The following is a 13,119-nucleotide window of genomic DNA, read 5'->3' on the forward strand; positions in this document are numbered from 1 at the left end:
ACAGGAGGCGGGGGTGTGACACACGTTTATTGCACGGCGCCGTCTCCCCGAGACGACGTGTCCGGCAGCAGCAGGCAGCGGGCGCACAGCTGGGGGGCAAGGCAGCCAAGCTGGGGAGGGGGGGCCAGGCCCCCCCCCAAGCCCCCCATGTCCTCCCCCGGGGACACGGGGGGGGTCTCCCTGAGTTTGAGTCCTCGATCCTGGGTGGGGGGCACCCCCTTGTTGCCGGCGGTGCCCCGAGGACCCTCGTACCGCGGTCGGGGGGCAGCCCCAAAGTTGGGGAGGGCAGCCCCAAAGTGGGGAGGGGTCCCCTTAAGCCCTAAATAGGTGGGGGGGGTCAAAAAAGAAAGGGGGGATCCCCCAAAAAGGAAGGGGGGGGTCCCTGACCCCGTCACAGCAGGTTCTTGTTGCGCTTGGGGATGACTTTGCGCACGGTGCGGCGCTCGGAGATGTTGCGCTTCACCCGGACGCCGGCCGGGGGGGCGTTTTCGGGGGCCAGCGAGGGGCTGGAGTGAGCCTTGGTGAGGTTGGGGGGCTCCGGGGGGGCCGCCACGGCCCCCGCCTGCGCTTCCCAGCCCTCCAGGTCCTGGGCGCCGGAGTTGATCCAGGTCTCCAGCACCTGCACGTAGGTCTCGTAGCGGCGCCTCTGCGCACCAAGAAAGAAAACGTGGGTGGGGGTGAGCCCTGTGCCCCCCCCCCCATACCTATGACCCCCCCGCCCCGTTCCGTGCGCCCCCACCTCGTACAGCAGGTATTCCTTCTTCACCCGGTACTCGTCCAGGTCTCGGGCTCGGCCCCGTTTCTCGGGGAGGTTGCGCTGGTGCTCGAAGAGCTCCTGGGCCACGCGCTCCATCCACTCCTCGTGGGCTCGGTGCTGCTCCTCCTGCAGGGACCGAGGTGGAGGGGGGTTAATGAGGCGTTGGGGGTCCCCGATTTTTAATTTTTGGGGGTCCCCAGCTGGTCCCCGCGGCTCACCGGGGGGCTGCGGCTGGGGGCAGCGGGCAGGATGGGCCGGGCGAAGCGGCGCTGGGAGCCCACGGCGGCGGGGAAAGGGGGCGAGGAGAGGAGGGCGGCCGCCAGGTTGATGCGGGAGATCCAGGAGGACATCTCCTCCTCGCTCCTGGGGGTTGGGAGGGCAGGAGACAAAAATTGGGGCGGGGGGGTCAGTGCCACCACCGCCCCCTCCCCAGCCTTGTCCCCGCGTTGTCCCCGCGCTCACGGGGCCTGGAAGAGGAGGACGCGCTGGTCGGCCGTCTGCAGGCGGAAGACGTGGGGGCGCTTGGTGTATTTGCTGGCGCGCTCGGCCAAGGCGTGGTGCACCCCCAGGGGCTCCTCGGCCTCCGCCGGGGGGGTCCCGGGGGGCTCGGAGCCCCGCCGAGGGGTCCCCGCTTTGAGGAAGTAGAGCAGCGTCCCCTTCAGCACCGTCTGGAAGGGCTTCCAGCCCCGCCGGCCCCAGGGCGCTGCCAAGGGAGGGGGGTGGGGGGTGAGGTTTGGGGTCTGGGGGGGGCACCCCCTGAGAGACCCAAAATTTGCGTCCTATTCCCCCTCCCCATGTGACAGGCCCCGAAGCTGCCAGGGGTTCCCATAATTGTCCTTATGGGCCCCAAAGCTGCCTCTTCAGTACCCAAAACACCCTAAATTTGCCCCCCTCCAGTCTTCAGAATACCCCAAATCTGCCCCGGCACCAAATCATCCCAAATCTTTCCCCCCCTAGATCCCAGCAAACCCCAAACGTGCCTCTCTGACTCCCTAAATATGCTTCCCTAGACCCCAGAAGACCCCAAATCTGGACACCTTGGATGCTGTATCAGCTCCCCAGACCCAAAACCTCCCCAAATCTGCTTCAAGACTCCAAAACACAACAAATCGGTCCCCTCAGGCCCCAAAACATCCCAAATCTGGTCCCATGGACCCTAAATCTGGACCTCAATACACCCCAAATTTAGTCCCCAGACCCCTCCCAAGCACCCTAAATCTGCTCGCCTTAGACCCTAAATGTGATCCTACAAGCACCCCAAATCTGAGCCCCTTAAACCCCAAGCAGCTCCCCAGATCCCCAAACGCCCCAAATCTGGTCCCCTTGGACCTTAAATCTGAACCTCAGAACACCCCAAATCTGTTGCCCAAACCCCAAAGTACCCTAAATACGTTCCCTTGGACTCCCAAATCTTCTCCCTGCACCCTCAAACACCCTAAATCTGGTTCCTTGGACCCCAAATCTGGACTTCAGAACACCCCAAATCTGCTCCCCAGACCCCAAAACACCCCAAATCTGCTCCCCTTAAACCCCAAACCCGCTCCCCGGAACACCCCAAACCTGTTCCGTTGGACCCCAAATCCTCTCCCCGTTCCCCAAACCCCCCAAACCTGCTCCCCAGCCCCCAAATCCCCCTGCCAGCCCCCCCGGCACCCCAAATCCCCCCCCAGCTCTCACCTTTCTTGCCGTCGGCCTCGGCCAGCACCTTTCGCGCCAGCCAGCCCCGGCGGTACGTGGTGGCACCGTCCTGGCGCGGCAGCTCCACCAGGGAGGTGCTGCTTTTCCGGGGGGGCGCGGGGCCCCCCCCGGGCTCCTCCTCCTCCTCCTCTTCATCCCTGGGGTGCGAGCAGCGTCACCGGGCGTCCCCGACCCCAAACACCCCCCCTCCCCCAAATTTAGGGTCCCCGCACCCCTATACTCACGCCGCCCACTCCAGCTTCTCGGTGCGGATGGAGTTGTACAGCGCCTGGGGGGGGGGGGCAGCAGATTTTGGGGTGGGGGCTGCTGTGGGGTGCCCCCCCCCTCACCCTTAGTGCCCCCTCCCCACCCCGTTACCTTCAGCATCTCCTTGGGGAAGTCCTGCCCGTCCATCATCCCGCTCAGGTTGGCCACGAACTCGCTGCTGGTCATGGCACGGCCGAGGCGCTGTGGGGGGGGGTCAGGGTGGGGGGGTGGGTGCGTGCCCCCCCCCTCCAGCACCCCAAAATTGCTGGGGGTGTCACCACGCATCTGTGTCCCCCCCCCCAAATTCAGCTCACCGGCCCGTGCAGGTCCGTGTTGAGCAGCATGATGGCACAGGTCAGCGTGTGCACGGCGTCTGGGGGGGGGGACACGGGGGGGTTAAAAAAAAATAAAAATAGGGGTGCCCCCCCCAAAAAAAAAAAAAAAAAAAAGGCACCCATCTGCAAGATTTAGGGGTGCCCGGATGGGTGCCAAGGGGGGAAACTGAGGCACGGGGAGGGGGCTGGGGGATGTGAAGGGGTTGTGGGGGTTGTGGGGGGGTCCCGTGGGGTGGGGGGGGTCCTGTGGGGCGGGGGGGGTCTCACCGGGCGAGGGGAAGGCGCCGGGGTTGCAGTGATGGAAGCGCCGGGAGAAGTGGCCCAGGATGCGCTCGCGCTCCTGCGTCTCGCCCGTCAGCACCAGCGCCTGCAGGAAGGTCCTGGGGGGGGGTGGGAGGGGGGTTTGGGGTGGGGGGTTGCTCACAGGGACCCCCCCCCCCAAAATGGGACACCCCCCCACCCCCCTTCCCCTGATGCTGCGGCCCCGCATCCCGGCAGATCCCAAATTTGGGGGCCCGGACCCCAAAGGTGCTCCCTGGGCCCCCAGAACCCCCCCAGATTTTGCCCCCCCCCCAAATCTGCCTTCAGTGACCCCAAAACCCCCCAAATTTGTCCCCCAAGCCCCCTACATCTGCCTCCTTGGACCTCAAATCTGCCCCCCCCCCTCGACTCTATCGCACCCCAATCTGCCTCTCTGGCCCCCAAATCTCCCAAATCTGCCTCTGATGAGCGCAGGAGACCCCAAAGGTGACCCCTGGACCCCACAGCACAAGAAGCTGCCCCCCCCCGACCCCGAAAGACCCCAAATCTGCCCCCCAAGCCCCCAACCCCCCAAATCCATCCCTCTGAACCCCAAATCCCCCCCTCAGATCCCAACCCCCCAAATCTGACCCTCCAGACCCCAAAACCCCCTAAATTTGCTTCCCTTGGACCCAAAATCTCACCCCCCTGCCCCCAACCCCCCCCCCAAATCCATCCCTCTGAACCCCAAATCCACCCCCCCAGCCCCCAACCCCCCAAACGTGCCCCCCCAGCCCCCCCAACCCCCCCCAACCCCATCGCCCCCCCCCACTTCCTCCCCATCCCCAAACTCCCTCCCCCTGCTGCCCCCCCCCAAGACCTCCCCCATCACCTGGGGGGGGTCCCCGGGGGTCTCCCCCCCCCCAAATTTACCGGAGCGCCCGGTCCAGCGCCTGCCCCCCGAACTGGAAGAGCTGCAGGTACTCCTGTGCCACCAGGCTGCTGAACTCATTGCTGGGGGGGGGGGCGCGGTGTGAGGCCATTTGGGGGGGTCCCCGACCCCAGGACGCCCCCCCCGTGCCCCCCCAGACCCCCCCCCTACTTTTTGCGGAGGAACGGGGCCACCTGGGACCTCTTGAAGCCGTCGAGGTGGAAGAGGCGGGCGGCCAGGCGCTGAGCGTCCCCGCGGGACCCCGGCCCCCCCGGCTGGCACCTGGGGGGGGGACATGGGGGGGTCAGGAGGGGACATGGGGGGGTCAGGGGGGAAATGGGGGGGTCAGGAGGGGACATGGGGGGGTCATGGGGGGACACGGGGGGGTTAGGGGGAACATGGGGGGGTCATGGGGGGTACATGGGGGGGTCAGGGGGGAAATGGGGGGGTCATGGGGGGGTCAGGAGGGGACACGGGGGGGTCATGGGGGGACACGGGGGGGTCAGGGAGGGGTCATGGGGGGGTCAGGAGGGGACATGGGGGGGTCAGGGAGGGGTCATGGGGGGGTCATGGGAGGGGTCACGGGGGGGTCACGGGAGTCGGGGGGGACATGGGGTCAGGGGGGAACGGGGGGGGTTGGGGAGGGTCAGGAGGGGACACAGGGGGGGTCAGGGGAGGTCACAGGGGCTCGGGGAGGGGACATGGGGGGGTCAGAGGGGACGGGGGGGGTCAGGGGGGAAATGGGGAGGGTCAGGAGGGGACACGGGGGGGACATGGGGGGGTCATGGGGGGGTCACGGGGGTCGAGGGGGTCGGGGGGGACATGGGGGGTCAGGAGGGAAATGGGGGGGGTCAGGAGGGGCAATAGGGGGGGTCATGGGGTGGGTGGAGCTGGGGGGGTCGGAGGGGTGGGGGGGATGAGGGGGGATTGGGGGGGGACAGACGGACGGGTGGAGGGCTGGGGGACAGACAGACAGATGGGGGGGGTTATGGGGACGGGGGGGGCCCAAGGAACTCGGGGTGCTGGGGTCCCTCACCCATGGGTGCTGGCGGGGGGGTCCGGCGGGGGCTCCTGGGCGCTCTCAGGGGGCAGCTCCTCCGTGTCGGGGTGTGGGGAGGTGGGGGGGGGCTCAGGGCCCTGCTCCACGGCCCCCCCACGGGCACAGTGACCCCCCGATGTGGGGGGGGCCCCCCACAGCCCCCTGGCACCCCCCGGCCCTGGGGGTCCCCGTGGCGGCCGGGCAGAGGTTGGGGAGGGGATTGGGGGGGTCCGGGGGCTGGGGGGGAGCTCCTGGTGCCCCCCCCGGGGCAAAGCTGGGGGGGTCGAGGGGAGGTTAAGGGGGAAGGGGGGGGGCTGGTGCCCCCCTGGCTGGGGATATTGGGGGGGGGAAGCCGGGGGGGGTGGGGGGTGGGGGGGGAGGTGGTGCCCCCCACCCTGGGGGGGATATGGGGAGGTTGGGGGGCTGGGGGGGGGCAGGACCAGGGGGGGTGGGGGGGTTTTGGGGGGCAGCTTTGGGGGGGCTGGGGGGCTGGGGGGGGGCACGTCTGGGGGTGCTGAGGGGGCGGGCAGGTCAAGGGGTGCTGGGGAGCTTTTGGGGGGAAGGGCTGGGGGGGCTGGGGGGCTGGGGGGGGGCAGATCCAAGGGGGGTGGGGGGCTGGGGGGGGGCAGGTCTGGGGGTGCTGGGAAGCTGGGGGGGGGCAGATCCAGGGGGTGTAAGAGGCTGGGGGGGCCCCGCTCCCCCCCCGCTGGTGCCAAATCTGGGGGGCGTTCGGGGCTGGGGGGGGCCGGGTCCCCCCCTCCTGGGGGTTCTGGGGGGGGGTCCTGGAGCCCCCCCCCTGGGGTCAGGTCCGGGGGGCCAGAGAGCGCCAGGCCTGGGGTGGGAGAAGACAAAAGGGGGGGGGGGGGCGTATGGGGAGGGGGGGTCCCTTCAGCATCGCCCCCCCCTCCCCGACCCCCCCCCCCAGTAAAAGGGGCTGGGGGTCCCCGCACTCACCCTGCTCCACGGGGCTGGCGCCGCCCCCCCCCGTGGCCACCGCGACCTGCCGAGGACAGAGCTGGGTGGGCACAGGGATGGGGGGGGGGAAGTTTTGGGGTGCCCCCCCCAACACCCGCACCCCCCCCCTACCTCCTGGGTGCCCCCCATGGTGGGGGCGCCCGCGATGTCCAGCTCCGTGATGCGCAGGGGGGGCAGGTGGGGCCTGTAGGGGGGGGCCCGGCCGCAGAAGAGGGGGTTGGTGTGGAAGAGGGGCTCCTCCTCCTCCTCCTCCTCCTCATCTTCATCCTCCTCGTTGTCCTCCTCCTCCTCCTCTTCCTCCTCCTCTTCCTCCTCCTCGCTCCGTTTGGGGACCGGGGGACGGGGCGAGACGGTGGCGTCGGTGGGCGCGGGGTCCTGGGGGGTGGTGGCATCCGCGGGGGTGGGCTTGGGGGAGAAGGTCCCATCCGTGGCCGTGGGGTTGGGCCAGGAGGTCCCGGCCATGGGGCTGGGTGAGACGCTCCCATCCGCGGTGGTGGGATCGGGCGAGATTCTCCAACCCGTGGCCATGGACTTGGTGGAGATGGTCCCATGGGTTGGGTCGTGCTGCCATGAGATTGTGCCACCCGTGGGGACGGCCTTGGTCGAGATGTTCCCATCTGCGGGCGTTGGCTTGGTCATCATGGTGCCATCTGTGGGGACGTGCCCCCATGAGATGGTGTCCTCCTTGGGAATAGACGTGGTCAATGTGGTGCCACCCATGGGCATGGACTCGGTCGAGATGTTCCCATCTGTTGGAGCATCATGATCCCATGAGATGTTCCCATCCGTGGGCATTGACTTGGTCATCATGGTGCCATCTGTTAGGACACGCTCCCATGAGCTGGTGTCCTCCTTGGGAACAGACGCGGTCACCGTGGTGCCATCCATGAGCATTGACTCGGTCGAGATGCTCCCATCCGTTGGCACAAGCTCCCATGACATGGTGCCATCCATTGGCATGGACTTGGTCGAGGTGTTCCCATCTGAGGGCATTGACTTGGTCAAGGTGGTCCCATCGGCTGGGACGTGCCCCCATGAGATGGTGTCATTCTTGGGAATAGACGCGGTCACCATGGTGCCCCCCGTGGGCATGGACTCGGTCGAGATGCTCCCATCCGTTGGAACATCATGATCCCATGAGATGTTCCCATCTGCAGGCGTTGACTTGGTCATCATGGTGCCATCTGTTGGGACGTGCCCCCATGAGCTGGTGTCCTCCTTGGGAACAGACGCGGTCACCGTGGTGCCCCCCGTGGGCATGGACTCGGTCGAGATGCTCCCATCCGTTGGCACAAGCTCCCATGACATGGTGCCATCCATCGGCGTGGACTTGGTCAAGGTGTTCCCATCGGCTGGGACGTGCCCCCATGAGCTGGTGTCCTCCTTGGGAACAGACGTGGTCACCGTGGTGCCACCCATGGCCATGGACTTGGTGGAGATGTTCCCATCTTCTGGGACGTGCTCCCATGCCATGGATCCACCCATGGCCATGGACTTGGTCCAGGTGGTGCCATGGGCTGGGACATGATCCCATGAGCTGGTGTCACCCATGGGCATGGCCTTGGTCACCGCGGTGCCACCCGCTGGAGGAGGCTCCCACGCCATGCTCGAGGTGTTCCCACCGCCACGCTCCCACACGTTGGTGTCCCCCACGGGCGAGGCCTTGCTCAACGTGGTCCCATCTGGGGGCGCGGGTTTGTTCCAGGTGCTTCCATCTGCTGGGACGCGCGCCCAGGACGTGGTCCCATGGGTGGGCACGGGTTTGGGTGCGATGGTCCCGAAGGTGGGCACGTGCTCGTGCGAGATGCTCCTGTCCACGGCCCCGCACCCACGGGGCTCCTGCCAGAATCCTGCACCCAGGGCCACGTCCTTGTAGGAGAAGCAGCCACCCATGGGTGACGCGGTCCCAGCGGGCGGTGGGTGCTCACAGGAGATGCCCCCACCCATGGGTAAGGAGTGGGGCGAGATGGTCCCGTGGGTGGGCTCGTGTGGGGTGCTCCTGGACGCGGGGGTGGGCTCGGAGGTGGTGGTCCCATGGGTGGCCACGGGCTCGTGTGGGGTGGTCCCGTACATGAAGATGGGCTCAGAGGAGGTGGTCCCGTGGGTGGCCATGGGCTCGGACAAGGTGCTCCCATAGGTGAAGGTGGGCTTGGAGGGGGTGGTCCCATGGGTGCCCCCATGCTCATACGAAGTGCTCCCATACATGAAGATGGATTCGGAGGTGGTGGTCCCATGGGTGCCCACATGCTCCTGAGAAGTGCTCCCATAGGTGAAGATGGACTCGGAGGAGGTGGTCCCATGGGTGGCCACAGTGGTCCCATGGGTGCCCATGTGCTCGTGTGAGGTGCTCCCACCCACACCCACGGGTGTGAAGCTCTCACAGGCAGCCCCGCAGCTCGGCTGCTCCATCAGGGTGCTCGGGGGCGAGGAGCACCCATGGGTGCCCACGCGGCCGGCCGGGGCGCTCCCATACACGGGGACAGGCTCAGAGGAGGAGGTCCCATGGGTGGAGACGCGCTGCTGAGAGCCCCCCTGGGGACCGGGGTCGGACCCGTGGGTGCCACCACCACCGGCACCGGTGCCACCACCACCATGGGTGCCACCACCATGGGTGCCACCGGTGTCCCCATCGATGGCCCCCTGCAGGTCCCAGACGCAGAGCTGGGCCTGCACCAGGCTGGCCCAGAAGACGTCGGCGGGGGCGGGCAGGGGGGGCCCAGGGGTGCCGGGGGCCGGGGGGGGGGCGTCGGAGAAGACGATGGCGTCCTGCGCCGCCAGCGCACCGGGGGGGCGGCCGCCCCCCGGCTCCATCCCGCGGCCTCGGCGGCCTCACCGCGGCCCCCCCATGGCCGTGGGGCTGACCTGGGGGGAGAGGGGGAGCCCCGTTAATGGGGGTGGGGGGGGGGGGGGGGGGCGTTGGGTGCCGGGGGGGGGCCGGGTGCCGGGGCCCCCCCAGCGCGCCCCACGCCGTCCCCGTGTCACCCACGTCACCGCCCGCCGGCTTCCGGCCCCGCTACCGGGGCAGGAAGGGGGGGATGGGAGGGAGGAAGCCCCGTGCCCCCCCCCACGCCCCCCCCTCAACCCCACGCGTGTCCCCCCCCACTCGTGTCCCCCCCCCACGCCCCCTGCCCCACGCCCCCTGCCCCACAGCAGCCCCCGGGGGGAGCCGCGGGTGGGGGGCACCCACGCCCTGCCCCTCCCCACCCCCCACCCTTTTCCCCCCCTACCCACGCGTGTCCCCGTGGGTGCCCCCCCCAAGCCGCACCCAAGGGTGGGGACCCCAAGGGGGGGGTGGGGGTGGTCTCCCTGCCCCCCTGCCCCCCCAGCGGGTGCTTCCGGTGTGTTTTTTTGGGGGGGGTCCCCAAAATCGCGCGTGGGTGCCCACCCCCACGTGGGGGGGGGGCACTACGGGGGGGGGTCCCTGCAGGTGCCCCCCCCCACACCCAACGTCCCCCACCCACGGGGCACCCACGGGGGGCGGGGGGGGAAGGGGGGGAGCCGAGGGGCGTGGGGGGGATTTGGGGGGGGAAATTTGGGGAGGGGGCGTGGGGGGGGGTGGGGGGGGGGGGGCTCCCGGCTCCTGCTCCCCCCCCCCCGCTCCCCCTCCCCTTACCGGCACGGCCGGCGCGCGGCGCGGGGGCGTGGCCACGGCTGGCCCCGCCCCTTCCTCCACCGCCCCTCGGGTGGGTGGGGCAGGGGGCACACGCAAGGCCACGCCCCCTGTCTGGAGACCACGCCCGTTGTGGGCGTGGTCCTGAAGGGGGCGGGGTGGGGGGGCCTGATCCTGGCACTGGGTCTGGTGCTGAGCCACCGTGGGGGGGGTGCTGAGCACTGGGGGCTGAGCCTGAAACATGGGGCCTGGTCCTGACCCCACAGGGGCCTGATCCTGACCCACACCTGGATCCTGACTGATCCTGAGCCATGGGGGGCTCGATCCCAACCTAACCTGGGTCCTGATCCTGCCCCACAGGAGGCCTGATCCTGCCCCACAGACTCACACCACACACCAGCCGCTGCAGCCAGCACCTTTATTCCCCCCGGAGTCCATCCCCATCCCCACCCCCACCCCCACCCATGGGTGCCCCCCCCCGGTCACTTGCGGCGCAGGTAGAAGGAGGTGATGGCGTCCGGGGTGGCCGCGGGGGCCAGGCCCAGCTCCTCGCCGGGCCGCGGGGTGGTGCTGAGGAAGTGGCCGGGGAAGGCGGCCGCCTCGAAGGTGTGCGTGGAGCCCCCGAACGTCTTGTAGAAGGTGCAGGGCATGGCGCGGTCCCCCGCACGGAACAGGTCCAGCACCCCCACCTCCTGCGGGGGTGTCACCGAGTGTCACCAGCACCCCGGGGACACCCTCAGCCTCTGGGTGGCAGCGCCAAGGGGTGGCGGCGTCCCAGGAACCCCCCCCTTGGGGTGCCACCAGCTTGGGGTGACAGCACCTTGGGGTGACAGCACCTTAGGGTGACACCATCCCAGGAACCCCCACCTCCAGATGTCACCACCACCAGGGGTGCCACCACCTTGGGGTGACACCAGCTTGGGGTGACACCACCTTGGGGTGACACCATCCCAGGAACCCACACCTTGGGGTGCCACCACCTTAGGGCGCCCCTATCTTGGGGTGACAGCACCTTAGGGTGACACCACCTTGGGGTGCCACCACCTTAGGGTGCCCCTATCTTGGGGTGACACCACCTTAGGGTGACAACACCTTGGGGTGACACCATCCCAGAAACCCCCACCTCCAGGTGCCACCACCTTGGACTGACAAAACCTTGGGGTGACCCCACCTTGGGGTTGACCCCACTTTAGCGTGCCACCACCTTGGGGTGCCCCCACCTTGGGGTGCCACCCCCCCACCTCCCCACCCCCCCACCTCTTGGTTCCACCCCCCCCAGTCTCCTCCACCTCCACCTACCCCCACCCCCATCACCCCCACGGGCACCCCACCCCGTTGTGTTCCCCCCTGTCTCCCATGGGTGCTCGGGGACCCCCCCCCCGCTCACCTCCAGCTTGAGCTGGGGCTCGGGGCCGGTGCCGCAGGACAGGGCCTGGCTGCCCCCCCGGATGCCCACGATGAGGGGGCAGCGCCGGCGCTCCAGGTGCCGGTTGGGGACCACGCTGATGGCTTCTGCGGGGGGACGGGGGCGAGCGGGTGGGCGAGGGGCACCCATGGGTGGGGGTGACCCCTCCCCGGCACCCACCCACCCGGCACCCACCTTCCTGGGCGTCGTTGGCGCCCTGCAGGCTGAGGGCCACCAGGCGCCCCCCCTGCAGGCACAGCGCCTTGTGCTCCGTGTCCCGCAGCGTGTAGTGGTAGGGCTGCGCCCCCGCCGGGACCTCCACCGTGCTCGAGATTGTCACCGTCCCCTCCTCCACCTCGGGTCTCACTGCGAGGGGACGCGGGGACATGGGGAGGTGGCGTGGGGGTGCGGGGACCGCAGGGCGTGGGGATGGGGGTGAGGGTGTCATGGGGATCTGGGTGTCGGGGGGACGTGGGGACATCTAGGGGCTTGGGGGTGTGGGGGTCTGGGGGTATTTTGGGGTCTGGGGACTTGTAGGGACCCGGGGACGTGTAGGGACATGGGGACACGAGGACTTGTGGGCATCACGGGCACGTGGGGAAGGGACCCAGGGACGTGGGGACAGGGGACACAGGGATGGGGGATGTGGGTGTCAGGAGGACAGGGGGACAGCACAGGGACGTGGAGGAGGGACATGGGGACACGGGGAGGAAGCAAAATGGGGACATGGGGATGGAGGACAAGGGCATCGGGGACAACAAGGGGACATGGGGACATGCCGGCATCACGGGCATGTTGGGAGGGGACACAGGGACAAGGGGACATGGGGATGGGGCTCTTGGGGGACCATGGGGACAGGGCGCATGTCCCCCAGCCTCTACCTTTCCCCAGGAACTCATCGAACAAGGCCTCCATGTCGGGGTCGATGACGGCCTCCACGGGGCCGCTGTCCCCCGAGGTCCCCAGCAGGGTGACACCGTGCGGGTGCTCCCGGCACTGGGCATGGTCCCGGCACCTCCGGGGGCTCCTGGCACCGCCTCTGGAGGAGCGAGAGAGGGCTGAGGACGGGTGACACCGCGCCGGGGGGCTCGGTCCCCATGCGGCTCGGTCCCCGAGCGGGTGGCCCTGTGCCCCCGCCACTCACCTGGGGGCTGCTGCGGACGCGTGGGACATGGCAGAGCCTGCGCGAGAGAGGGGGGGGCAGCGCTGGGGAGAACCGGCCGGGAGGTTCCCCCCATCACCGCCCCGCAGCGCTGTCAGTAGGCTCCAGAGTGAACGGCCCCGGAACGCTGCCCGGAGCCGGTCCCAGCAGGCCAGCACCCCGTCCCCGTCCCCAACCCCGTCCCTGTCCCCGTCCCCGTCCCCATCGGGAGCGCTACCTGCAAAGGTGTCGGTCTCCGAGAACCTGCCGGGGAGCGGTGTCCTCTGCGTTGTCACCCGCTGCTGGTGGCACTTATAGGGTGTGGGGACAGGGCCCGCCCCAGGGATGAGCCCGAACGCGGCGCGATGGCGAAATGCCGGCCGGGCCCCGCGTCCTCCACTCACCTGCAGCATCCCCGCGGTGTGACCCCTGTGCCCTGTCCCCTTGGTCCCTTGTGGGCTGTCCCCGTAGCCCCCCGTGCCCTGTCCCCGTAGCCCCCTGTGCCCTGTCCCCGCAGCACCGTGTGCCCCGTGCCCCCGGGACCATGCCCGCTGGCCTCAGTGCCCCACGTGCGTCGTGCCCCTTGCCCCTTGCTCTGTCCCCACGGTCCCGTGTGCCCCCTGTTTTTTTGTGCCCCGTGGTCCCTTGAGCCCTGTCCCCATGGTCTTTTATGCCCTGTCCCCAGGGTCCCATGCGCCCTGTCCCCACTTTCCCATGTCCCACATCCCCACAGCCCTTTGTG

General features: G+C 69.2%; 2 protein-coding genes and 1 long non-coding RNA gene across 3 annotated transcripts; all 3 read right to left on the reverse strand.

The window, feature by feature from the left end:
• Positions 1-13: 13 nt before the first annotated feature.
• LOC311424402 (uncharacterized protein) lies at positions 14-9,860 on the reverse strand. Its single transcript, XM_084499502.1, has 16 exons — positions 9,835-9,860; positions 6,333-9,083; positions 6,201-6,246; positions 5,750-6,078; positions 5,244-5,641; positions 4,379-4,489; positions 4,210-4,290; positions 3,304-3,416; positions 3,016-3,074; positions 2,813-2,902; positions 2,680-2,723; positions 2,435-2,592; positions 1,220-1,460; positions 976-1,120; positions 740-883; positions 14-646 (listed from the first exon to the last, which is right to left on the reverse strand). The coding sequence occupies exons 2-16, from the start codon at positions 9,030-9,032 to the stop codon at positions 392-394; spliced, it is 4,914 nt and encodes a 1,637-aa protein (XP_084355628.1). The 5' UTR covers positions 9,033-9,083; positions 9,835-9,860; the 3' UTR covers positions 14-391.
• Positions 9,861-10,235: 375 nt separating this feature from the next.
• On the reverse strand, positions 10,236-13,092 carry LOC311424277 (interleukin-1 receptor antagonist protein-like). Its single transcript, XM_084499285.1, has 6 exons — positions 12,616-13,092; positions 12,381-12,417; positions 12,118-12,275; positions 11,432-11,602; positions 11,219-11,343; positions 10,236-10,523 (listed from the first exon to the last, which is right to left on the reverse strand). Exons 1-6 carry the CDS (start codon positions 12,788-12,790, stop codon positions 10,314-10,316), a joined length of 876 nt encoding a protein of 291 aa, XP_084355411.1. The 5' UTR covers positions 12,791-13,092; the 3' UTR covers positions 10,236-10,313.
• On the reverse strand, positions 10,544-10,956 carry LOC311424307. The gene is made up of 3 exons (XR_014686047.1): positions 10,860-10,956; positions 10,718-10,732; positions 10,544-10,619 (listed from the first exon to the last, which is right to left on the reverse strand). It is a non-coding gene; the product is annotated as an uncharacterized lncRNA (long non-coding RNA).
• Positions 13,093-13,119: the final 27 nt, after the last annotated feature.

This window comes from Aythya ferina, assembly GCF_964211825.1.
Source record: "Aythya ferina genome assembly, chromosome: 27".
Lineage (NCBI taxonomy): Eukaryota > Metazoa > Chordata > Aves > Anseriformes > Anatidae > Aythya > Aythya ferina.